Source organism: Rhea pennata, chromosome 3 (assembly GCF_028389875.1).
Source record: "Rhea pennata isolate bPtePen1 chromosome 3, bPtePen1.pri, whole genome shotgun sequence".
NCBI classification, from domain to species: Eukaryota; Metazoa; Chordata; class Aves; order Rheiformes; family Rheidae; genus Rhea; species Rhea pennata.
The window spans coordinates 48,381,775-48,408,887 of NC_084665.1; the positions used below are offsets into that span (position 1 = coordinate 48,381,775).

At 38.8% G+C, this 27,113-nt stretch overlaps 1 protein-coding gene across 1 annotated transcript in view; it reads left to right on the forward strand.

The window, feature by feature from the left end:
• The window catches only part of DISC1 (DISC1 scaffold protein), a 201,882-nt gene that overhangs the window by 77,194 nt on the left and 97,575 nt on the right, over positions 1–27,113 (forward strand). The window contains exons 7-9 of the mRNA XM_062573048.1: positions 1,775–1,829; positions 6,013–6,115; positions 21,606–21,794. Coding sequence (XP_062429032.1) covers positions 1,775–1,829; positions 6,013–6,115; positions 21,606–21,794 — 347 coding nt within the window. The remainder of the gene's footprint in view (positions 1–1,774; positions 1,830–6,012; positions 6,116–21,605; positions 21,795–27,113) is intronic.

Sequence of the window (27,113 nt, forward strand, 5' to 3'; positions counted from 1 at the left end):
AAATGTTAAACTACTTCCGTGTGAGGGTTAGCTGGCTGTTTTTCTGTTTGTTGTTTTACGTAGTCAAATGCTCTTTCTTCTGAGGGAGAAGTAGTCAAATGCTCTTTCTTCTGCCTCACCCAGAGCTGGAGGGGAGCCAGCGCGCCAGGGTTGACGGGCCATCGACCTTAAGTCGTTCTGTAGCTTGAAGAGGTGGGTGCTCCGGGAAGCAGGGCACTGGGGAGAGAAGTACAAATAGCTTCATCATTAGCACAATTAAGTGATGCACTGGACAGCTGAACTCTGCTTCCGAGTCTCTCTCGCTTCCTGCGTGAAGCTGGACAAAATGTTCAAGTCAGACTTTCTACAGGTGGTCAGTAACTGTGGACGCCTCGTTTCCTGGGAGTCCAGCTTCAGGTACTTTGGGGTTCAGACCTGCAGAAATGCTGAGTCTGGAAATGGAGTTCAGAAAGTGCTATGCTCGGAAAATACAAAGCAGCAAATTCTCAAAAAAAAAAAAAAAAAAAAAAAAAAAAAAAAACTAAAATGCTTCAAGGTAGGCAGCAGGGACTACACATGCATGTCAAAACTAGCTCTCAGTGTTCATGTGCATTCTGAATAACAGTGCGTTTGTGTTTCTTTCACCTATTAAATGAATACAGTGCTGCCTTATCTTTCAAGAATACCTTTGTAATGCATTCACTGATATTCCTGAAATGTTTGGATACTTCAGTACTGAACACTAAAGAAAAGCTTAGAAATAAATGAATAGTTCTTATTCAGGAAGAACATCACATGCAGATTGTAAAATAAGTACAATCTTTACAATGAGGCTAAAGGGAGGTATTGAAATGCTGCTGGTGGGGAGTGCTGTCACGTACACTGGACGAAGTGTTTTACAGAAAAGAAAATAGCATGTGATAATATAATTGAACATTGAAAATAAGTATCTACAAAGCAGGAGGGAGGAAAGTATTAAATGAAAGTTGCAGAGATAATTTCCATGCTGACTCTTAATGTTTGACTAGTTGGCTTGAATTTTTGTTCTTTATGTTAAAATGTAGCTTTTGCCTTTGGTGCTTGTAAATAAACTCACAGGATTATGTTATGTTCAATAATATCAAATTACTAAATTTACCTGTTTTTGCATATGGAAATAAAACCTTGAATTTGTTCACACTGACATGGATTATACCTCAAAATTTCAGCCCACTGTTCAATCAGTGTGGTACAGATGTTCTGTATGGTTTTATTACACAAAACAAAATGAGTAGTGATATTTCATTACTGTGAAGACAAATGATAGAATATTTCCTGACAAAGCTGGAAACCTGGTTATAAGAAGATAGTTAACTGCATATTCTGGGACAGAAGATTTCTTTTTTTGTTTAGTGTTTGGTGAAGGCCTAGCAAAAAGCAGTCCTAAACACTGTTTTGAACTTCTAGATACTACAGTTGTACAAATAATCATAATTCTGTTTTTAATGGTAAATGAAACATGCTTTTTTATATCTCATTAATTAAAAAGTGTAAAACTAGTCCACAATGCATTTTGCAAACAAATAGAAGTAAGTGTGTAGAAGTGGGTGGAAAATGTTGGTTAGTCACTAACAAAACAAACTATAAACCCTAAAACCATATAAAAGGGTTTTATCTTGATATTGGCTCTTTGTGCTAGCATGAGTCATCTTAAGAGCCTATGTGCTTCCATATGAAAAAAAAGTGTGTATTGTGTAGCAGACCATGCTGAGCAGAGAAGGTCAACATTATTTTATTTTATTTTAATCCCTTCTAGCCTTCAGGAAAGAGAGCAATCATTCAGCATGTCCATTAAAGAAACTACTGCCAAAGTAAGTACGTGTCAGTTCTCAGTTCTTCAGAACCTTTAGTGAAGCAGATAATATCTTTTTAATAAATTGTCCATATTTTGGAAAGTTGATTTGAGGCTATTTCTTCTGAACAGCTTTTACATGTAAGTATACGCTTAAAAGAAACTTAAATTTGGACAAACTGTAGAGGTTATGCTTGAGGAAGCAGGTGGAGGACTCTGCTTCTTGGCTTGACTGACCAGTATTCAGTCGTCTTACTGGCCTTGATTTAGAAATGGATTCAATGAATCTTAGCTTCATGAAGTGAAAAAGAGCTGTGGGCATAATTTATTACTTTTCACTCTTCGTACAGAGCCTCTTACTTTCCTACATGTCTGATTTCGTTGATATGAAGGAAAAACATAGAGTTCCTCTTTCCCCTTGAAGAGAATTGTTTTCCCCTCCCTTTAAATAATAAGCTAGTAATCCAATTCTCATACTGCTTTAAAAATGCAAAGAAAAGTGATATGAGGTGTTTGGCATGCCTTGGTTTCTGATCATAAACATTAATAATTTTCCTTTCATTTTCTTGTTCTCATGGCCTCTTTCCAAGAAAGAGATGACTAAAGTTTTCTTTTTATATCAAAATAGCTCAGTGAACTGCAAGTAGAGCATCTTTGCTCCACAATTGCTTTAGAAGAAATTTTCATTTATTGTATCTAATTCTTAGAGCTCTATATGGGACACAGAAGGAGAAATATTTCTGGTTTTGATCACGAACCATTTTATACTGTGAAATAAGTTTGCTAGTTTTTCATTTTTTTTCTCTAATAGCACTCTACAAAATTGGTGAAAAATTTATCCTTTATATTCTATCTTTTGCACTCTTCTTGACCAACACTTTATAAAAAGACTGTTTAATGACTGTATCCGAATACCCTTTCCTCTTCCTCTCTCGCTTTCATTTTGGCTCATCCTTCTCTATCCTTTGTGTTTGCAAATGTCTTGGGACTATTAGTGTAGTTCATCAAAATATGATACTTCCGCTCTCCCACCTGTTTTTTTAAAGACTATGAATAAAGTATCCAGTAAAAGATTGTAATTAACCTACATATAATCCACTAAAATTAATGGGTAATTTTGTACTTTAAAGTGATTCATTGCTTGAATTGCAAACATAATCTACAAACTTTGTCTTCCCTACCAAAAATGTGTGTGTTATGTTTTGAAGGCCTGATTTACAGGTCTAGAGACTTTTTAAATAAGAGCTTAAACTTTGGGTAACACTTGAGAAGTCTTCATGGTAGCATTCCACAGCCTGTTCATTTCTTTAAATATTAAATAGATAAAACATTAATTCCATTCCTATGTAATAGCTTGTTACTTATTAGATAAATAAGAAGCACATAAACAGACACAAATCATTTATTATTTTATTTATTCAAATAATCTCATCTTATTTTCTTCTGAAACTGAATAGAGCTAGTCTTTTTAAAGTTTTGATTGTATGGGGAAAACACTGCATTTTCAAAGGCCTTTTCCTCTCTCCTGTGCCACTAATATTTACATGGCTGTTCCTCCCTTTTCTGCCTCACCTATATTGTTTTTAGCTGAGGATGCAAAAGCTAAGATTAGCGTGTTAATGAAGAGAACAATCTCCCTAACCCATCTTCCTCGTTTGGAAATTAATATGTGCTTTTACTAATGACAAGATTACTGCACTGTATAGGAGATCCTAGTGGACTCACTTTGCATCAAGCAAAGCAGAGAGATTTTCCGTTTCTTTTCTGAGGTACTGTTATGAAGAAATGTGAAGGCTACCCATAACTTTGTTTACCAAGTTCCTAATGGTTTCAGTGGGACTGCATTTTGGAGTAATGATTACGTATCCAAACACAGATTTGTAGGATTAATTCCTAAAAAAGGGATGACTATTTTTTTTGAAAATGCATGAGAAAAACATTGAAGAGGATTTTTAAAATAGATGCAAGGGCAGAACAAAGGAAACAAGGGCAAGAAGAAGAAAAGAACGTTGCTGGGACCACAGGCATTAATGTTTTTAGTCAAGATAGATACATGTAAGTAGCATGTTTACCTGGGGCTTTGTTCATCATCTTTGTTAGCTGAGAATTAAACTTTCCTCAGTGGCTGAATAAGCTGCTGTAAAGAATAATAGTAGCTATTCTGAAGATAAAGTAATTAGAAAAACAAAAAAGAAAAAAAAAAAAGTGGAGCTTGTAGAGGAGAACTGATGTAATTTAGAGGCAATGGTATTAGCTTAGAGGAAGTTGAATTATTTTGCCTCTCCCAGTCTTTCATTTAATTTTGTTGAACTATGCCATATGATAGCTCTAAAGATTAATGCTGTTCATTTATCCCCAGAATACATATGACACAAATACCAGCAGACACTGTGTAACGTACGTATCTCACGTTGCAGAGGGACCATCTCTGTGAGTTGGAGGAACTTCCTTTCAGCCCCTGGTCCCTCTCCTTAGCCCGTTAACAAACAGTGCCAGCAAGCTTCGTTGCTGCGGCGGTGCTTGCAAGGTGGACACTGTTCACTGGTAACTGATGAACCCTCCCAGCTTGTTTCGCGTAACTGCTGAACAGCTGTCTAGTGGAAATGACTTTAAGTTACTATGAGCATAGAATATATTCATGCAGTTTTCCTAGAGCTGAAATACTCCTCATCTAATTGCACTTTGCTGAGCCGTTCAGTTACCCCTAAGGAGAGGATATTATTTGGAAAGAAGTCATCGGAAACATTAAGATTTATTTTGGAAATAAGAGAGAGAAATGGCCCTTGGGTCCTTTGGGCACATTTGTTCGCCTGTGAAAGGGGTAGGTTTCTTCTATTTCTTATTTGTTTTTAATCATTCCAGGTAAATTACTAGATAAGGTAGAAAGAAGGAGGAACTAAAAGTGAAAAATCTGTGAAGTTAAAAATTGTGTTAGGTGCAGAAGTGATGAGACATATTTTTATTGTTAACAGATGCGCTCTGCTAAAGCAAGAGGGTATTAACCGTTTAATAAGATTTACAATTAATGTCATATCTGAATTATTATGCTTTAATTATACAAACAGGTAATCCATTAGAGCGTTAGAGCTTTTGCTTTTAAAAGCAAAGTGATAGTGGTGCTTTTGTTAATATGTATAGTATATTAAGGCACCACTTGCTTTTGAGGAAAAATATGAAAAGAGCAAGGAAACTTTCCTCTGAAGATTTCATTTCAAATCTCATCTCTTCACAGCTGGCCTGTGCCTCTCTTGACTGTTGCTTTACCCTTGGTTCCAATGACTGCAATGTCTTCTCAAGTGTCAGCTACAATTTTAAGCAATTGCCTGATGTTTACCTTCAGAACAAGGGTATTTACTACCACCTAGGGATAGGCCTTAGCTAAATGAGGGATTTTTCTGTTTGTTTGTTTTGCTTTCCTTTCCAAGTGCTGTGATATGGGGGAAGAATGACATTTTTCAAATACGTGGTTGTATGAATTGCATACTGTGTGTAAGGATTTTCTGAGGAGGTTGTGTGTGCTTAAATATAAAGTACAGGAACAGGTGAAGCTCCTTTCTTTTCATCTCTTTTCTTCTGTCTCTTCCTCCTTGCTAATACCAGTTCTGATTTGTTTCTGATTGTGTCTCTCTTTTTTAATCGGAAGTCTGAGAGACCTGAACCTGATCCAGCTTTATCGCCTAACTGTGAAACGACATGCAATATTGAGTTGGTATAGCAGTATTTGCTGTCTGTCCAGAGAATGTCAGTTGCTTTTCCTTTTTCCAGTTAAAACATGTGATATGATACCTTTGGTAAATAATAATAAAAAAAATCACAGTGCATTTGTGTTATGAAATCTTAAACACCAAACCTTAGTTTCCTTAAATTCCACTGATTTCAGGCATCATTGAAATTGTAGAGTTCATAAGCTACCCTTTCCTCTAAATTCAGCCTCAATATCTGTTAGTGAAATGCATCTTTTCTTATGTAGGTAGCTAGTACTAATAATGTTTTCTGTTTTTATAATGGAATGTATGGCAAAAGCCACGGAAATTCTGATTCATGTTGGATATTTCAGCAAAGCTATCACTTTTTATTAAGCTTTGTTACCTTGCTGTAGGATATGTCATGTTCATAAACCAAGAACATTTGAAGCCTCATTTAAATTGCCTTATATTTTTACATGAGTGAATTATATATCATGGCTGTCTCCCTCAATCTAGGTTTGCACGAGTCAGAAACTCTGCAGTACTTTGAGGAGGAAAGTGAGTGATATCGAGACTCAACTACCAGCTCTACTTGAAGCCAAAATGCTGGCCGTATCAGGTACGTTTTAAATGATGAGAAGGGCTAACAATTGATGAGTGTTGTTTTAGGGCAGTTTGTTGAACTTTTTGTAGCTGAGCCTTCTTGGGAAAATGGTCATGGCTCTGTCTGCACTTGTCTGGGTCCCTTGAAGCCATTGCGAGTCCAGCACAACCGATTAGCCTGGGCTGTGTCGTGCCCTGTGCAATGTACTTCAGGCCGTTCTCCATGCTGGGAAACTATTGTCCGAGAGAGTGCTGGTTGATAGGTATTAGTCATACGGAGAGCATGATATCTTTTGACAGGCAAAATTGATAAATAGCTATCAATAGCTTGCATAGCCTTTACGAGTCAAACGCCTAGAGCTCTCCAGCTAACAGGAGCCATAATAAATTAACAACAAAGGTATAATAATTACATGTATGGGTTTTAAATGACGCTTTAAAATGGAATACAGTAATTGGCAGCTTCTGCTGTTCAGATCGTTAAACAACTAATGTTGGCAGCAGAAGCAAATTGGTCCTTGGAGTACTTGTGCGTGTTATTTACAACCAGTAAAACACTGAAATGTGATTACAGAATCTGATTCATAGCAGCTTTACATGCCACTTATTTGGGATTACTACACTGTTTACTAAGGAAAAAAGGCAAAGCACAGCTTTTGTCTCAAGTTTGAAGAGGTGGTTCTTCTAATTTAGCGAACTGTTTGCAGATGTGTAAGTAGACATCTCTCTGGTAGACACCTGCTTCGGAAAGAAAGCTGAGTAGGATGGAATGTAGATTTGACTACAAAGAATTTTCCTGCTTTACACTAATATAAGGAAGAAAGTCCAGAAATTTTTTAATATGTGCCAAATGGATGTGATATAGCTATTTTTTGGCCTTTTATTGTCTCAGGTATAAGAATCTAGTACCTGTACACACCAAATTATTTTAAAATGAAACCTTGTGCAACATTATGTGGTTTGTTTGACAGAAATGCATAATATCAAACTTGAGCAAAATCCTAGAGGGTTTTACTAGATCTTCTATTGATGATTTTATTTTTCTGTGTCCAGGTGCAAGGTAAGCTGAGTAATCACCTCCCTGTTCCTTGGGCTGTTTGAATATGGGTAATTTTCTGGCTTTTAGAAACCAAGGTCAAAGTTTTCCAAGGTCAAAGGACTTTCTGTAGGGCAGAATAGTTCACAAAATGGATGTGCACCTGCTTCATGCTGCCAGCAGTGATATAGTGATATAGTGATAAGTTGGCCAGAAGTGATATACCTCATTCCAACGCTTTGGGAGAGCAAATGAGAACTGTGAAGACCATTTCAAAAACATTCATAACAATACTTTATAGTTGTTAGCTCTTAAAAGAGGTGATTTACATTTCAGGAGTGGATTCAAGAGACAATTTAATGCCAGTGTTTCTATAAACTGTTTTCACAGTCCTCCGAGGATGATTGCCTCTCCATACCTTCTAAGAAGTAATACTACTATTTCTTAGTGTTGATAAGAAGTGCTACTTCTGTTTTTATTCTTACTCTGAAAAACTCTCTCGCTTCAAGAATTTCAGTAACTGAGTGGTACAATCTTATATTGTTACTAAGGCAAAATTCTATATTATTTTTCTGGGAATTTTGCGCACATAAAATTTACAGTTTCTTACTTGGTGAGTTCATATTGTTTGTATATGTGTTCAAGTAACATATGGTGCAGTAAGTTAAAAGCTCTTAACACTGTTACTTTAATATGTACTTTAACATATTAATCATATTCTTCCTTGATTGTTAGTGTGAGTAAAGGTAAATCTGAATAAGTGCTAAGCCTAATTATGAACTTAGTATAACGGAAGATAGAAAGCACTGATGGTATTCACAGAATACCTCACTTTTATAACTGCTTTCTTCAGGAAAATAGGCATCTAAGTGCTTTTCTGCCTTTGAATTATTTACTTAAAGTGAGGTTACAGGTGGAGGACTTCTCAAGAACATTTGGAAATGGGTTTTCATTCCTGAGCCTGCTAATAAAGAAAGTATCTCTCTGGTCTCCCGTGCAAAGAGTAGTTTGTCTGAGCTATATTGGACTGTAAAACTGCAAAGACACATCTATGATAAGAAAAGTTCAATGTAATCTCTATCTTAAATCATATCTATTGTCATCAGTAAGGATCTGTTTAAAACTGTGCAAAGCTTTATGAGTTTATATGTGGTTTTGAAGACTTAGTGAAGTCTCCAAGTCTGGCTAGCTTCCACTTACTATGCTAGGAAATACATTTTTACAGATATTAATACCACAGTTATTTGGTTTCTCTCCTGTTGTGAAATGTATAGACTTTCAACTACAACTTGAAGGAAGCTGTAATTAAGCTTCTTTTTTTGAGGGAAAGAGGAAATAGTGGGAAGAAATGCAAGTTAAAAACTGAAATCTGGAGTTGGGAAAGTAGAAATGACTGTGAGATCGAAGCAGAGGAGAGTGAGGAAGCAGGGTGCTACATGCCTGAAATGTGTATGCTTAAAGAGTGTTATGGGAAATAAAGCAGAAAAACATACGCTTCTAGTATGCAAACAAAACTGAATAGAGTATTGCAGGAGTCTGAAAGAAGCTGAGATATATAACGTTGACTACTAAAAAATTACAGTGTGTTCATGATGGGTAAGCAGGGGAAGAGGCATTGCGTATTAAAAATGCATTTTTTTTCCCCTGAAGCTCAGACACTGATGAGAAGGAGGGCAATTTATTGTCTTTGTGTGAAGAAAAATTACCTGGGAAGTCTTTTGTTACTCCTGTATCAGAAATGGTGTTTGAGGCATTTTGGGTCAATAGTAGCATCAAAAGCAAAGACTTGATACTAATAAATGTTTCTAGGAGACAGCTAGTCACAGTATGGGAAGGGGGAATGGGAGGTTGTTAAATATGTTCATGAAAGATACTGGAAATAACTTTTCATTTGTGGGGAAGATATAAAAAATATACAGAGGAGCAGGTGTTTTAGATCTGATTTTTTTATGGCTAGAGAGAACCAATTGAAAATCAAGAATGAAAAATAGGTTGGTGATTGTGGATACTGTAATTTTCTTTACCCTGTTATAAAAAATGGATGCTTTTGATTAACATAAAGAGTAAAGCAGTGCTGGGATTTGTTTATGCTGAATGCAGAGTAGTAAGCTGTCTTGATGCAAGGGAAATACAGTAATCACAGAAATCAGCACTTTGAAGTCCTGGAAGTCAAAAAGAAATTCTACAAAAAAAATGGAGATAGTTTAGGCTTAGAGCAAGAGGTGATAAAACCAGAAAGACCAAGACGCAGAATGATTTGCAGATAGCAAGGAAACAAGTCAGAAAGAAATGCAGAAAGAGGAAGAAGGAGGAAAAAACAAGTTTGTTATTTAAAAAGGGGAAAAACAAAGTGAGCAATGAAGAGTATAGAGAAGCCTGAGGTATTCAGTGTCTGGTGTGTTAATGTGTTAGAAATAAATGAATGACATCTCTTAAATAAGGCATAGTTACGAAATATGTTTCAGCCTTTAAAAGAGTAGCCAAGATTTAAGCAAGATACTGCGTGTATGTACCCACTGAACTGGCAGGCATCTAACAGAAGGTATCACTCCTGTTTGGTTAATTAAAATCCTGGCTGTTAGATCATAAGAAGAAATCTTCAATCTGACAATATCTAATTATTTAAGGACAGCCTTGGAATGGTATGAAATTCAAAGGTAAATATTAATGTTGTATGTATATATAAGTGTAGAGGAAGAATAAGTTAGTGAACTTAAGTAGAAGTTTTAGTGGGGAGGAAGCATGAGGCAGGAATAAATTTTGTTATTTCTGCTTTTTACTGTAGCAGTTGAATCATTCATTCCAATAATTTCTTTAAAAAATACTATTAGAGGATACCTAGAACAACTGCGCTAAACATATGTGACATTGTTTTTGTGTAACCTCACGTTTCCCTTGAGAAAGCGGTTAAAGAGTTACGTGATACTGGAATAGTGTCCAAGCAAAAAAGGCAATAGAATGGAGTCTCACTCATCTGGGTTTATGTATCTCAAATGTTCAGTTAGATAAACTTAAGAACACTGTTCTTAAGCTCTGGAAACTAACATATTACTTACGTGTGAGGATAATTTGGAAAACATGATATGCCTTAGCCTTTAATAGGCACCTGGATGGCTTCAGACAGCATTAATGTTCTACCTGATCTGTGCTTTCTATTCCAGACACATTCATTTACAGTATTAGTCTAATTGCACCAGGAAATGCAAGAAGATATCTAATTTCCTTTTGAGAGAAAAATCTCAAAATAAATGCAGTCTAAACTTAACAATGTTAGTAGTCCTACTAGTTACAACTGGGTTCATTTTAACCTGGACAAGAAGTGGACTTTATAAGAGAATGCAAGAAATAGCAATCTAGAGTAAAACAGTAACAATATACCTTGTATTTTAAGGCTCTGTGATTAAAAAAAAAAAAAAATGCTGTAAAGGCATAAGAGATGATTTCATATATATGAAAGTTTCTCCTCTCTGTTGTTTTTTTTCCCTAGGAAGGAGCATAAGATTTAAGTGAGAGAAGGAAAAAGGGTTTGGGAATCTTCAGATTATCAAAGGTCATGGAATAAAATACAGCAAACTGATTATATATAGTGAGATTTCAGAGCGGAGGAGAAGCATACTCTTAGTTCTTCAAGAGACACTTCAACCAACAATTATAATTCAGATCCTCAGTATCAGCTGCTCCCTTGCCTTAGACTGGCATTTACCTGTTGCAATTGATAACTTTAGCTTAGTTAATACTCTTTAGATGCTACTCCAGCATTTTCTCCAAGCAATTAGAAGAATTTTAAAACATTGTTCACAATTTTTAAGTCAGTAGCTCTAGATAATTCTAACAAGAGTACTCTTGAGTGTGTGAGATGTTAATAGTGACTTGCACATTTATGAAGACTTAATTTTGTTTACAAAATCTTTTGAATTTACAAAAATCTTTCAACATCTAGTAGAATTTCCTTTTTATCATTAACTCTCCCCCCTCCAAAAAAAAAAAAAAACTCCCCCAAAAACTTAAGGTCAGTGCTTAGAAACCTCTGTATATGTTTACTATAAAAATTGCGTCTTACAGTAATTCTTAACAAGTCTATAAAACTTCTGCCGGCAGTTATGGGAAGAACATGAAAATATGGGTATTCTTTCTGTTAGCACATCATAGTATTTAGCACTGGATTTGGAGGAAGAATAAGGTTACAGATCAAATAGTCTTCCACCTGTTAGGAAATTCAAATTCTTGAGAATAATTTCAAAATCAAAAATCTTTTCTCTATACTACCAGGCCTATAATATATGTACAAGTGTGAATTTAACTGTCAAAATTTATTTGCCTACTGTTGGTAATTTTGCAAGAAACCAAATCATATTTCTGTGAGAAATGGTACATTTCTCATTTTTGCTTAATGAGAAAATAATTTGCGAATGGAAGGATTTAAACTAAAACATGTTTTTAGTCATTGTTTGGTCTGTTTCCTATATTTGAATAAAGGTAGTTATAGCTATTTTTTTTTCCTCTTGGGAATGACTAATAGCCTGGGATCAGATAACAAGACAGTGGCTAGCAGATAGCTAAGCAGACTTGGACAGAAGACAGAATTTATTACATAGTTGCATGTCATTAACTTTTCTTATGTGGTTCTTAAAACTTTAGGTTTGCTAATGTAAATTAGATTCAAACACAGAAGTTAGGATGAGCTGATTCATAAATAGTTTAAATTTTTTTCCCATCTTAAAACTGCCTACAATAGTAAGAGATCTTGTGTCATCATTCTTTAGGTAGGAATATATCTATTTTTTAAAATTATATAGAGTATCTGCAATTGAGAAGTGTTTGAGAATATTAGGATAAGGGTGATCTCCAGCACTACAACAAAGAGAGTGTTTTTTTTTCTTATGGCCACATAGAAGTGTATTTTATAAATAGTATAGCAAAAATTTTAAACACCATCTTTTCACAGAGCTTCGTGTTGAAACTGTTGCCTCTTTGCCTGGTCTCTGATGTTTATTTAAGGCACCTTCAGGTTGCTCGGAACAGCAGCAGTAACATAAACCCAGCCTTCCAGCTTTGGTGCCGTGTAGTCCAGTTGGGGAGGAGTATGCTCAAGAGGGGACAGAGCAGTTGTGCTGGAAGATGCCAGTACGAGCTGATGCCATGCATCTTCCATGCGTCCACGTGCTCTGCTGGTGTCGGTGTCTTGTTTTCACAACTGTGCTATGTTCTGGTATTTTATACAAATCAGCTATAGTCATAAGGTTCTCAACAAGGTGTTGATATCTGCTCCTGACATGCTACCTACAGCTTTTTTTTCATTTGTTTGGCTTAGTTTTTTTGGTGAATTGGACACAAACCTGTGTCTTGTCATATCACATGACTGGTTCTGCACCTCCCGATCTTGCTTCCAGCAGCAGTCTGCATCTAATGCCTGAGAGGCGTATTGAGATGAATTAATCTTTGTGCCTATATCATGATTTTCTGCTCCAGCATACTATGCAGCATACTGGATGCATTCCTGCAACAGTTTATGCTCTGCGAAGTGAAATTTGCCGCTTTGTGTGGTTGCAAGTGATGCAATTTTTGTCAAACCTATAAATTCATTTAATAATTGATGCCTATGACACCTCGCTCCCCCTCAAAACCAAGTCCTAAGCAATCACTCAGACCTCCAACACCTATGCTCTTTGTCTTTTCATGCCATTTCCAAATGGGACTGCCAGTAACTGGATGTCATTGGCTTTCACTGAGCTTCCAGGATAATTTTGTTTCAGCTGAAGTTCCATCACGATATGTGACTAGACAGCAGAGAATCACTGCTTCTGTTATATAAGTCAGTCAGTCGTGTAGTAAGCTAACTGTTTTTCTCCCCACTAACCTGACTGGCTATCCCTAGAGGGAGAGAGCGTGAAAACATTTCTTTGGCAGTTCCTTTTCCAGGGATTTGTACTCTGAGAAGAAACGTTAGGTGGAGATAGCTGTGAAAGACTTCAAGGCTCTCTTCCTCCATAGAATCACAGAATCAGTCAGGTTGGAAGGGACCTCTGGAGATCGTCTAGTCCAGCCTCCCGCCTCAGCGGGGTCACCTAGAACATGGTAGACAGGGTTGCATCCAGGCAGGCCTTGAATTTCTCCAGAGAAGGAGACTCCACAACCTCTCTGGGCAACCTGGTCCAGTGCTCTGTCACTCTCACAGCGAAGAAATTCCCCCTCACGGTCAGGCGGAACTTCCTGTGCTTCAATTTCTGCCCATTGCCTCTTGTCCTGATACATGGGACAACTGAAAAGAGTTTGTCCCCATCCCCCTGACACCCTCCCTTCAGGTACTTGTACACATTGATAAGATCCCCCCTCAGTCTTCTCTTCCCCAGGCTGAAGAGGCCCAGCTCTCGCAAACGTTCCTCATAGGGCAGGTGCTCCAGCCCTCTGATCATCCTCGTAGCCCTACGCTGGACTCTCTCCAGTAGCTCCATGTCTCTCTTGTACTGGGGAGCCCAGAACTGGACATAGGACTCGAGATGAGGCCTCCCCAGGGCTGAGTAGAGGGGCAGGATCACCTCCCTCGACCTGCTGGCAACACTCTTCCCAGTGCACCCCAGGAGACCATTGGTCTTCCTGGCCACAAGGGCACATTGCTGGCTCCTGGTCAACTTGTCATCCACCAGCACTCCCAGGTCCTTCTCTGCAGAGCTGCTCTCCAGAAGGTCAGCCCCGACCCAGCTTGTACTGCTGCCTAGGGTTATTCCTCCCTAGGTGCAGGACCCTCTGCACTTGCCCTTGTTGAACCTCATGAGGTTCCTCTCTGCCCAGCTCTCCAGCCTGTCCAGGTCTCTCTGAATGGCAGCAGAGCCCTCAGGTGTATCAGCCGCTCCTCCCAGCTTGGTATCATCAGCAATTTTGCTGAGGAGGCACTCTGTCCCCTCATCCAGGTCACTGATGAAGAAGTTGAGCAGGATGGGACCCAGTACTGAGCCCTGGGGGACGCCACTAGCCACAGGCCTCCAGCTAGACTCCATGCCACTGATGACCCTCTGAGCTTTGCCATTCAGCCAGTTCTCAATCCACCTCACTGTCCACTCGTCTAACCCACACTTCCTGAGCTTATCCAGGAGGATGTTATGGGAGACAGCGTCAAAAGCCTTGCTAAAGTCAAGGTGCACAGTGTTGACTGCTTTCCCCTCCTCTACCCAGCCAGTCATTCCTCCATATGTCTGGAGATGACATCCAGAACGAGCTGTTCCATCACCTTTCCAGGGATGGAGGTGAGGCTGCCTGGTCTATAGTTGCCTGGGTCCTCCTCCTTGCCCTTTTGAAGACTGGAGTGACATTGGGTTTCTTCCAGTCTTCAGGCACCTCTCCAGTTCTGCAAGATCTTTCAAAGATGATGGAGAGGGGCCTAGCAACAACGTCTGCTAGCTCCCTCGGTACCCGTGGGTGCATCCCATCTGGGCCCATGGATTTGTGAATGTCTAGCCTGCCCTGAAGCTCTCTAATCCTATCCATGAAAAGACTGTCCTGATGTCTTGAGATGTAAGAAAAGGTCTAGCACCTCGTGTAATCTGAGCACTGGGGCAGGTGCCACAGTGGCCAGTTCGGAGCACTGGCCCTTCACTCTCTTTGCACAGACCGTCTGGGAAGCTTGGTGACAAACCTCTGAACTTCTACGCGTGCAATTTTCATGCCTAAACGTCAGAACTTCTATGTGTACGTTTTTCATGCCTAAACCTAGACGGCATGACTATTTCTCTTCCTGCTGCCTCTCTGATTTTCCTTCCTGTCTTGGTTGATAAAAAGGGGGTAATGGCTTCATGTAGCTGTCAAGATCACAGATCTGTGCTGTTACCATATCTTCATCATGTCCCTTCCAAAGGTAGTGACAGTTTGTGGATGCAGAGTAAGAAGAGAGAGGAGATGTAAAAGAACAAGTGCCTGAAGGGCATAACGTGACTGCCAGGGGCATGAAGGAGAGAGAAATGAGCATGCAGGAAGCCTGTGTGTGCATGTCTCTGCAACTGGGTAACCCTTGAGTCCATGAATCACTTTTAACTGGGAATCCTTTATCATGTGCAGTGATGTGGAAGGAGGAATATACACAGCTTGCAATAACCTGCAATAGTGAGTTGCTGGGACTAATATGCTCGTGGACTAATCTTTACCATGCCCATCACCCCCAGTGGAGGCACTTGAGGAGTCTCTGGTGGCCAGGCTATTACTGGCTTAACAGTTGTGCTTTTGCATAGCTTCTGCCTTTTTTTTTGGGGGGGGGGGGGGTGAAGGGGGGGTGCACTCCATCACAGCTCAACAGTAATTTTTTTCAGTAAAGCTGAACCAAGGTCACTTAGCTGTCCTGCACTAGGCTAGGCCTATGACCACACGCAGCAAAACAGGTCTGTAGGCTATTTTTGTGTATGGTGTATTACCGCCTAATATTACAATATAGTCTACACAGTCTGATCTTTCTGAGCCACCCTGGCAGTTTACAGAATTTGGATCCTTGACTTAAACTTTTGGCTGTGTATTAAATTGAGGCTGACATCATCACTTGCAGCTTGAAAGTAAGGAAGATGTGACTGGTTTTCTCTCCATCTGTTCTTCTGCATTTCATGGATCATGGGTACAGATCAAGGATCCTGCCTCTGCCAGCCTCGGGGATTTGTGTGTGTTAAAACTTCACTGTTTGATACTACTTGGAGAACAGCAGAGAGGAAAGGAATCTTCCCTTGTGTATGCTTTCTGGATACAAGATAATACTGATGATAACTCTTACCCTGTGCTTGCAAGGGTGTTTCTGAAGAACCAGCTACTTGCTTTTTGGACACATGAAATAGAATTTTGAGGACTTTTCTATGGGAAGTTTTCTTGAAAGACTCATGCAAGAACCTTCCCATCTGCCTTGTCTTAATTGATTTTGTTTTCTGAGTTACTCAAATGAGGATTCCTGGGTTGCTCTGTACCTACTTGTTCCATCCTGGTAAGAGAGAATTTCTCATCCAAATGTGTGTCTGTGGGGGTCTCAGCTTCTTTTAAATGGATCTTCTTACTTTGCCTTTTCAGGATCGTGTAAATCATTTCAATTGCATTACGCTTTGTAAAAGTGCTGGCAAGTGTTGTTGCTTAAAAGAGTAATTCTGCTTCAAATGTTCTGAACTTCCTGAATTTTTTTAGATGATGGATATGTCCCTCTGGCACTACTTCCAAATTTCATGTTTCTCTCATGGTTTTTAGCTTTTCTCTTTTCTTTATGAGAAGTTGAATTATATTTTTTTTCTTCAAGTTCTTTTCTGGTGTTGGATTCAATTTGTGTTGTCATTAATCATGGGTTGGAAAACTTTGAAACTTTAATTCCAGTGCCATTGATAAATACCATGGTGGTGAATGCCCTAAGTTTAAACACCTCCAAGATTTTTACTTTTATGTATTATTAAAAGAAATGTTAGTCTTTCAAGAGTGAGTTTATAGATTAAGTTAGATAAGGACCACTCTGTGGATTCCTGTATTCAAGTTAATACCCAGTATTTTACTGTTTTTAAATTTTATTGTTGTGCAAAAGTTGCTCCTTTGTTTTGAGCTAGAGTGGACGTGGCTTCTGCAGGGATGGGACATGCCTCTGCTTCTAGCGTAAGTGGAAACTGTGAGTGCACCACATACCTGGTGGCAAAAATATGAGGAAAAACTTGCATTAAAAAAATTGTGGGCCATTGGCTTTGTCTTGTATTTTGAAGGAGGAATGTTTTACAAAGCTTAACTAATAGCACATCAGCTGGATTTTACAAAATGGGACAGACTCCACAGTGTGTTTTTAGTCAATTTATTGTTGGCAAATGGTATCAAAACAATGACATGCGAGTTTGAGGCTACAAAATGGGCAACAATCATCTGCCTGATACAGTAAACTCTGACAATGAGCTGTTATAATGGGCATGAATTTAAATAAAATGTAACTATATATAAAGAACATACACTTTATATGCACAGTGTAGTATACAGTCTTACTAGACAATTTCTGGGAAGAGATAAAAATAATTTAGGATGAAGACACTATTTATTTTTACATTGTCTAAAAGCAAATAAATAGCTACTTTGTGCCTGGGGATAATTTTTCTTATTCTTTTTCTTACTCAGCTCCATGTGGTTTACTTTGCGTGATTTGGTTGGTATTTTTGACATTCACTTTAAGCCATTGCAGTTTACCTGATGTCACTACCCCTATAAAACCAGAATAAAATCTTACCTCTTAGTTTTTGAATTCCTAAGTGATCTTTTTGTATCCTTTTGACATTTGTCTATAAATTTTAGGTGTTGCTATTTTAGTTCCTTTAAAATTTCATTCTGTATAGGAGCTGAGGTATTTGCAGTTTTCTTTTAATGACAAACTGGGCTGGTTGTTTCTAATCAAGAAAGACTGCATTAAAATCTCACTCTGACTTCTGTTCCAACGTGGTTTTGTCAAATGCTTCAGTGAGCATATCCCCAACTGGCAAACTTCCCACAGAATCGTGCTTGTTATGCTTCAGGTGAAGCTTGTAGAAGAATTTCAGGTTGCTTGTGAAATTTTGGTTGAAACAGCAGGTTGTAGCGTAGGTGCAGAGAAGGCAGAATTTCTGAGTCTGACACTTTAGCTTCTCCTCAGGGCAAATCCTGAATTCTGCTGCCTACAGATTCAAGCTTTTCCTCCGTAATTGCAACGTTTGTTCTTGAAGCACGTTGCTGCGGCAGTCTGTGTGACAGAGTATTTGGTCTCCTCTGCAGAAAGCTGCTGAAGTGCCAGGCACTCTGGAGAGAGGGGGAGGATTAAGGCTGTGAAAGAGGAAAGGGCCCCAGAAGGCAAGATTAAGGTTGAAGTTTAGAGTGAGTTTTTGTTGCTGTCTTTTGAGATAACAGGAAGGTTGAACCTCTCAGAGTTAAGTGTATGAACTCAGCTCTTTAAAACAGTGTATTTTAAGAATGTCATTCACCCTGTTCAGAGCAGCTTATACTTGGGATTAGTTGCAAAAGGGGCAATATGACTCTTTAGTGCAGTACTTGTAATATAATGAGTTTGGCTCAAGTGAGTGTTTTCAGATTTTATTATAATCCTAATTATATTTCACATGATTATTATTTTTTTTCACAATGGAGTTGGTTATTTCTTCCAAAGGTTGTTGTTTCCATGCATGTATTCAAGTTTTTACTAAACAGCTTTAAGATACTAGTAGGGCAATAAACTTCCTGGCATGGACATTTATAAACAATTTTCTAAAGTTGTAGATTTCCCCCATCTGGTGTACCAGTTTGTGTATGTTTATTTTTATGAACATATATGCAGTGGCTGAAGCTGCGCATCAGTAATATCACTATGAGGCAGGTGGAAGGATGGGAAGAGTGACATTTTGCTGGTCTGTCCCTCTCCTAGAATGCCATTATTGCCTTTCTGAGGTCTTGGTATGGATAGAAGCTCAGCTTTGAGTTGTAATATTTATTGCTTGATTTTTGTTGTCTCTGTACAGATTTTCCAAGTGATCAGTCCTATCTGCTTTCATGATTTAGACTTTCCAGGGAAGAAAAGGACTGACTTTATTTATCTGATGTTATCTAACTAGAATTTTCTCTAGTGGTATAGCTGTGTAAAATGTACCTCTGAGGATTCAATAAAGTGATGGTTATTGTGTTCATTCAGGAAAAATGGTTATTCTGTCATTAAAGAGTTTTAACAGTCTCAGAATATTAGCAGAATAAAATATTTTGGCAAATGTCTGAAGAATGTTTCTACAGTATCCAAAGTGACTTTGGCTCTTAGCAAAACAAACAAACAAACAAAACCCCCAAGACTCCCCAAAATAGGACAGCATGTTTTTAAACTAGAGGTTATATCTATTAATTTTTAAATTAACTTTCTTATGGCATTTAGAAACAGTTATTTCAGTTGCTGTGATTGAGGTCAGAAGCTCAGTGATGACACTTGGTGATGTGTGAATTTGTATATGCTCTTCTGGATTTTCACTGCAGCCTTTCAGACATTTCTGCTGTCAGGGAAATCTGCATCAGGCAGTTTTGGCTTTTGGGCATACATCTGATGCCACTTCCTCACAGGCTCAGTTTTGATATAAATTTCCCCTCTGGGAATTAAGATCCATTCAATATGTATAAAACTTTCATGTATAATACCATACTTTTCTGCTTGCTGATTTCTGAAGTGTTAGAGAAGGCTCCAGCTTCTAATGAAGAGTATCTTGTCCTCATGCTTTATTAAGGATCCTGTGCACTGATGCTTGGGATGAGTTCAGGTGCAGTAAGGGTGCAATGTCTGATTGTAAGTCTTACTGCCTTAAAAACACCTGAATATCTGCCATTTTTCCAGGGATTTTCTTCTTGCTTATCTTTTTGCCATGTTTTAGCCATTTGGAAACACATGACAGACTAAGATGATAAAATTTGCACTGTTTTGCCTACATAAATGCATTTGAAAACCATTACATCCTCTTATTAGTAAAACATATTTATAAATATTTATTGTTTAATTCTTTGTATGTTACAACTAGCAAACAGGGTTTTAGCTGAGAAGTAGAGAAGAAAGTTTTCAACTCTAAAAAAAAAAAAAAAAAAAAAAAAAAAAAAAAAAAAAAAAAGACTTTGGCTCCTTTAAGCAGGAAGAAGGGTTGGCTTAACAGTATATTTATGACTGTCTTATGATTAGTCTTATGACTAAATTAAAAAAACACAGGCCACCATACTTAGCAATATTTTACACTTAAACTTGACTTACTTTATAGAGTCTTTCCCAAATTTTTGAAAACTGCAATCTCTTTTTGGCACATCTGCCTCTATATGGCCCAGCTGAGTTGGCAGCAGCATCTTTCTTTCAGGATGATGGCTGTGAATATTGGCTCCGAGTGTTTCTGTCCGCCCCTGCACTCTGGAGGAATGCAGTTGCTGTCAGCGATTAAAGGCAGTTTGCAGTCTTCTGACTAGTATAAATACCTTCATCCGATTCTTGCTCCCCTGTCCTGGAGGAACAGAACAGCAGCTCAGCATTTCTCTTTTAGACTTTGTGGGCAACACTTTTGAGGCAGCCAGGCAAAAGGAAGTAATGCTACAATTTAGGAAACTCTGATGTGGATCTGATATTTTGGAAGTTTCTTAAGTTTCTACAATAAACTTATCAGAGTTCATTGTAAATTTAAACAGAGTTCATCTGTTCTCTATAAGCAATGTCTTACTATATTTTTTGGGGAAAAAAGGATAATTTAATATCTGAGTAGTGTTTGTATTATAAAGTTATTTCAGGAGTCCAAAATCATTGCATATGCTTTTTAGTCCAGTGAGGCACCCTGTATGTGTGACTGGGTGTGCATCTCATCAATATTTGGATCAAGGCTAAATTTGTAAATGTTAAATGCCTTTACTTCCTAGATCAAACTACTAATTTTTTCTTAAGTTAGGGCAGTGCTAGAGCTCTATTCTTGTGCTAGCAATATTCGGTCTTCTGTCGGACAAGTCTCTACATAGAAATGATTTCTCAGTATAAATATTCTGTTGATAGAAGTATTTTTTTTTTTAAAAAAAACAAATAGTTGAATCATTAAAAAGATGCATGTACAGCTGTATAAATCTAGCATAGCAATAGTTATTATTGTTTTAAAATGATTTAGTAGCTGAGCACCTCATCACCTTCAGTATATTTATACCTAAGACTTCTCTATGAAGCAAGGAGACATGCCTATCTCTGTTCTTACAAAACTGTATTTGAGAAAGATTAAGTGGCTAATGTTGTATGCTACAGCATAAACCAGTTGGAAATTGAGCTTTGGACACTGGTTCTGTGTCCAATGGAGCTGAACGTTTTGTACAGACTCCAGAGCAGTGTGAGCTGGCAATACCTAGGTATTCTGGCAGTCTCTGATATACCACGCTTCAGAGAGAGACAGATGTGCAGAGTTGTGACTTTTGAATGTGTTTGCTCAAAATTTTCTTCTTTTCATTGCATACCACTTCATAAATGACACATCACATTTCTTAACAATCTTCTGGTGCTTGTTATGAAGAGCTACATGGTGCTTTTTTGTTCAAGGAGAAATATTTTACAGTCTATCAGATTGATAGCATGTCTTTCAAAAACATCATGAGCTGAGGTGTCCTCCAAAACCTGCAGATGGTCTGACTGATTACAGCACAATGATCCACTATAACGTTTTCTGCTCTGCAGGCCCTAGAAATGAATTTTCTGAAAAATGTAAACAGTAGCAATACAAAAAAATTATTTCTGTATGTATGAATTTAAATCTCATACGATTATGATTCTTTCTGTAGTAGGTTAATAAAATGGATGCTTGCAAACTGTTCAGTCTTACTGTAAAATAGTCTTTTTTTTTGCTCTTGTTCTTTAAATCTTTAAGTGGCTTTTGAAGAGTATAGTTGCTTCATTTCCTTTGTTTTCTGTGTAACCTACTGATGTTGCAAATGTCTGCTTCATTGTCTCTTCCTCTCTCTTTCCCCTGCCCCAATGAACATGCAGGAAGTAATTTTGGGACTGCTAAGGATCTGGTGGAAGAAATAAGATCATTAACATCTGAGAAGGAGGGGCTGGAAGGGCTTCTCAATGAGCTGTTGGTGTTGAGTGCCAGAAACGTCCGAAAATTAGAGAGAATTAAAGATGATTACAACAGACTGAAACAAGAACTTGAGCAGGGAGAGACTGCCTTTGGTAAGTAATTCACAGGCAATTACAGCTGTTGCTCAGTCCTGGGCATCTGGAAGTCTGCTGGGTTTGATGAGCCGCCTTACATTTCATGAAATGTACACTGTTTCCGAGGAAAGTTTGGCCAGGACGTAGGTAAGCAATATACTGCGCATGATCTTCAGCTTTATCTGGTTGCTGGTGGAGGAGGGGGAAGCTGAGGAAGAGGAGGAGTATTCTGGCAAGATCCTGGTTTCGGGATCTCTCTTAGCCCAGTTCTCAAACATTTTTTTTTTCTAAGCCCTGTGTTGTAGCAATGCTGATGAGGCCCTGCATATACTCACATCCAGTGATATACACATAATCTTTCAGATGTAAGCAGAAGACGATGTTGTATGTAACAAAGATAGCAACATATTCATTAAAACTTGTCTTGGCAACTCAAAATGTGTGGGGTGAAAGGGGTGCATGGTTCTGAAGGCAAGGGTTCTTTATTTAAGTTTATGATTGGGAGGATTTAAACAGCTTAACAAATAGAGCTCGCATATCCTCATAAGCGGCGTGCTTGGGTTGCAGTGTCGTAGTGGAATTGGAGAAGTTATCTGCAATTATGGGAAAGACTACAGACAAATTAAAGAAGTAGCAAAGCCATTAGGCTTGGCCGATCTCTCTGTCTAATGTCCCCTCTCGTGAAGTTATGCAGATGAAGTGGCCTTGCTGCTTGATTTAAATGCAACTCAGCCTTTTAAATTACTGATTGCAAATGTACAGTTACTATGATTACCTCTAAACAGCTGAGTATAAATCTGAGAGATTCATTAAAGCTCTAGGGATTTGAATGTCTCTGCTTTTTCTTGCCTTTTCATGATCTTTTGGGCCAGAGGTTGGTTGAGGACAAAAAAGTGCCCCTGTTTTAAAAGAACATGAAATCTCTTCATAGGCAAGTAGATGGGCAGAGTTATCTTAGAAACAAAATGTTTTGTAGACAACTGAACATGTCTGAAGTGATTAAACCCTTTAAAATATGCAGAAGAATACGTGTATATGCCTAGATGAGAACTTGCTTTGTTAGAAACTAGATGGCTAAAAATTTTAACAATATTCCTCAAAGAGATAGTTAGGTTAACACTTGCCTGAATAAAGTGACCCAAAAATGCATTGTGCAATGCTTCCTGATTGCCTGGATTTGCAAGTGAGTGGAAAAAGGTTCTGAATTTCTAAGCTGTCCGTTCTGTTGCTATTTTGTTTTTAGGACATTGAAACATCCTGTAACACATAATTTGTTTGATTTTTTGGGGGGGAGGGGGAGGTAGGGGGAGGGAAGGGAAACGCTTCTCATTTATGTTTTTATTCACCAAGGTTTCAAACAAATCGTATGTAAGACACTTGCTGAAGCAACAGAACTGGTAGCAGTAGAGAGACTCTTTTTTTCCTTTGCATTTATATAGCTGCAGTCAAGTGTCATCTTTTTCTAACCTCTACTGCCCTAAATTTATTACAATAAATTGCAAAATGCAGGATGTTTACCAAGTGGATTGTTCTTTAAATTTTTTGTGATTCTGTAGGAGTTAGAAGAGAAATTTTATCTGTGTGTAAAATAAAACTCTATTAAGCACATCCTCATCAGAGAGATATAAATTGAAATCGGAGATCTTCCCTAGTCCTCATCCCTGCCCCTCTTGTGCGTAGTCTACACCATTTGCTTCTTTAAAAAATGGAAACTCCTTTAGGTTTGAGAACACTACCATGAGACTGATACCAACACATTTAATTAAAAAAAGGCCTGCTGGTACACTTAGTGAACACACTGAGCCTTAAAGGAGAAATCCACTTTTATGAACCAGTTGTTGTTTTGTGCAGTAATTTTACGTTTGGAGATTAAAGCGTAGAATAGAATGGGAATAGAATTTTATTACCGTGGGACAGTTATATATTATGATCGAGGAGTTTTTTACTATGGCTGTTGCTCTCTTATTTTGTTGGATGCTGCACCCTGTTGTCTGTGGTGGACTCACTGGGAATAGGTATTGTTTTTTCAGGGCAGTTGCATTTTGCAACTTTTGGTAAATGAAAACTTAAATGAATGTTTGTTACCCAAACAATACTGTCCCCCTTCCCTCCATTTTGATAAGTTTTTCTAAACATTCCTGTCTTACAATGTTCTTTTTTAAAAGCTGTTATTTCACACTGACTTTTCTTTTCTCCCTCCCTTTTCTCCCTTTCCTTCTCTTTATTTTAATCAGAATCGGTTCCCTAATGGGTTCACCGCGTGGTCCTACAAACACTAGTGCCCCTTCAAGGGAATATATAGCATGAGGCTTGCAAAAGGCAGCAGGAGTGAGAGGCAGAGCACGGCTGCTGTTTTTTCCGCTAGTGCTGGGTTTTGCCAATTTAGTATATATAGAGCTATAATCCTATACTGGAAATACTAAGGTGAAAAGAGAGCCGTCAAATGTTGCACAGTGAAATACATTGCAGACTTCTTACATAAAGAATAATACGAAGGTTGTACTTGCTGTGAGCCGAGGTATTTTTGCTGCTGTTGTTTAAAGGAGCCAAGGATAGTTGTACTGGATTTGTCTGCCCTGTGAAAGGTGCGATTTAAGCCGGAGTAGCAGAGCTATACCATGGTGGCATGGTCCAAATGCAGCCGCACAGCCCAGCAGATTTTTTCCCTTTGTGTTATCAGCACTAGCGAGATTATAAGTAGTGTGTCTACAACCCCCAAAGTTGAACCAATTTCCCAGGAATCTGCAACAAATCTATTCATGGCTTTTTCCTTCCTTTTTCCTTCCACAGTTCTAGATTCAGGTCTCAGCAGCCTTTTCGTTTTCACTGTGGCAGTAGCTCTGAGTGTAGTTAGAGCCTTGCCGCTGGGCTCTTTAGGCTGGAGAAGACAAGACCTAGGGGGGATCTTATAAATGTGTATAAGTACCTGAAGGGAGGGTGTCAAGGGGACGGGGACAAACTCTTTTCAGTTGTCCCATGTGACAGGACAAGAGGCAATGGGCAGAAATTGAAGCACAGGCAGTTCTGCGTGAGCGTGAGGGGGAATTTCTTCCCTGTGAGAGTGACGGAGCACTGGACCAAGTTGCCCAGAGAGGTTGTGGAGTCTCCTTCTCTGGAGATCTTCAAGGCCTGCCTGGATGCAACCCTGTCTACCATGCTCTAGGTGACCCTGCTGAGCGGGGAGGTTGGACTAGATGGTATCCAGAGGTCCCTTCCAATCTTACCGATTCTGTGATTCTGTGGTGCTAGGCTGTGCACAGGCATCCCAGAGTTGGTTCTACTTTTAAGCTGGAGCTAGCTGACTTATTGCAGGATTTGAGGAGGAAGCCAGGCCCCAGGTTTTGTTGTTGGTGAAGCCAGTAAAATCTACACTGCTGCTGCTGCAAAGGGCACTTCTACCTTTTCCTCTACCCTGGGAAAGGTGACGGTGCCCTGTCGTGCCTGGAAGCCACCAGCTCTGTGCTGGTGTGAAGCCTGGCTCTGGCAGGGCTTGATAGCCTGCCCTGAGCATGAGCCACGCGGCTTATGGTGGGGAGTGTGTGGACCTGCCGCTTTCAGTGACAACGCGGTGTTGCAGGAGTGTGGTTTGGCAGCAAGACGGCTCCTGAAATGCTCCTGCTGCTCAAGCTAGTAATGCAGCCGGGACTCAGCTGCTCTGTGCTATGGCTAAAATTAGCATGTACGATGGATACCATTGCTTTGAGCAGACTCTTACTTTTCAGTTTGGCTTCTCCCTCTCGAGCTACCACCCTGTGGGAGAAATGCTTTCTCCATCTAACTGCAGTGGCTGGAGGTTTTACCATCTTCCATTAACTGCCCACGGTTAATAAGGGAGCGTGTGGGCATTTCAGACAAAATGAGATGGGTTAACTTAAACAGCACAAATGGTGTGGGCTAGCCTGGTTGCTTTGTGTGCCAAGGTGGGCTGGGAATGCCCCTGCGATTCCTCCTCCTGGCAGAGTTGTGGGTGAGCTCTGCCATGCTTTGACCTGGCTCTACTGCTTGTGAACTAAATGTCTGCCGCAGACTGAACAAGAGTTACTGGAAGTCAAGCAAAGGAAGCAGTCCCTAAGTCTTCTCTTCTTGGAAGGTTTATGCTAGTTTAAATGAATTGGTGGGTCTTTCACTGTCTTTTGCTGTACGAAGAAGATGCTTCATTTTTCTCCTGGAGAGGTAATCTGATTAATTGGATGCCATGAGCAGTTGTCTGCCCTCATTCTTGCTTTCATATTGTTTCCAGGGAATAATCTTCTACTTTTCCTCAGAAGCCCTCCCTCTTTTCTTTTATATCTCCTTAAAACCTTCTGCGTGGGTATTTCTACACACAGCCATGTTTACATCATCTTGAACTGTTATCTTTTGTGCCTGTGAACTTCTTAAAAAAAACTTATTTTGAAATGGCTGTTGAACTGAAGATAATACCACTCGCCTGAAAATATCCTTTTGTTTTTTTTTTTTTTTTTTTAAGGAACAATAAAATGTGTGTATGTGTGTGTCTCTCGTGTGTATAAATTGGTCACCTGTTTTTTCTTCATTAATAATTGTTGATTTCTCACAGCAAAGTCGATATAAGAAAGCAGACGTCAAGGGAAGAGACTTAATCACACAATAATCAGAGCTGGAATTTTAAATAGGATGCATCATTAGCATGTTAATGAATTTTCTCACTTTGTGCCAGCTGCCCAAGTATAAAAGATATTGCAGATGTAGTGCAAAAATCAGGCTTGGCTTACTGTGCTGAGAGCTGTCAGTGTTTTCTACAAAGGAGACTTGATAGAAATCCTTTCATATTTTTAGAGATGCTCAAAGATATTTTTTCCCTTTGGATAATAGAAGCATCAAAAAGTAACATATTGATTAGTATTTTAGGATGAATAGTACTAATTTGCCCTTTATTATAGTAACTGTCTTTTGAGGGCATCAGAGGACTTTTACAGAAGCAATCTACTATTACTGCCATTTTACACATACAAAAACCAGAGACACAGAGAGGTCGTGCAATCTTACTTGAAATGGTAGTGAAGCCAAGTTTCCTGATTGGTGCTCTGGCAAGTTGAATTGATCGCTTTAAATAAACAGAGCTGAAATTAAGTGATATTTTGTGATGAGGTTTGCGTTCTTCTAGACTGCAGGAATTTCTATAGCCTTTGACATAGCGGTTGTGAGAAAATCGTTGAAGATCTTGTGCTTTACTCTTGACCAGGCCTGTGTTACGGAGTCAAAGGGCTATGTTATGCTGAGGAAGGTAATTGCTTTGCAGCCCCAAACAGCCAAAACCTTGTTCCAGACAAGTGAAACTTAATTACTTGCATGTCTGCCAAACTGCTGGATTGCACT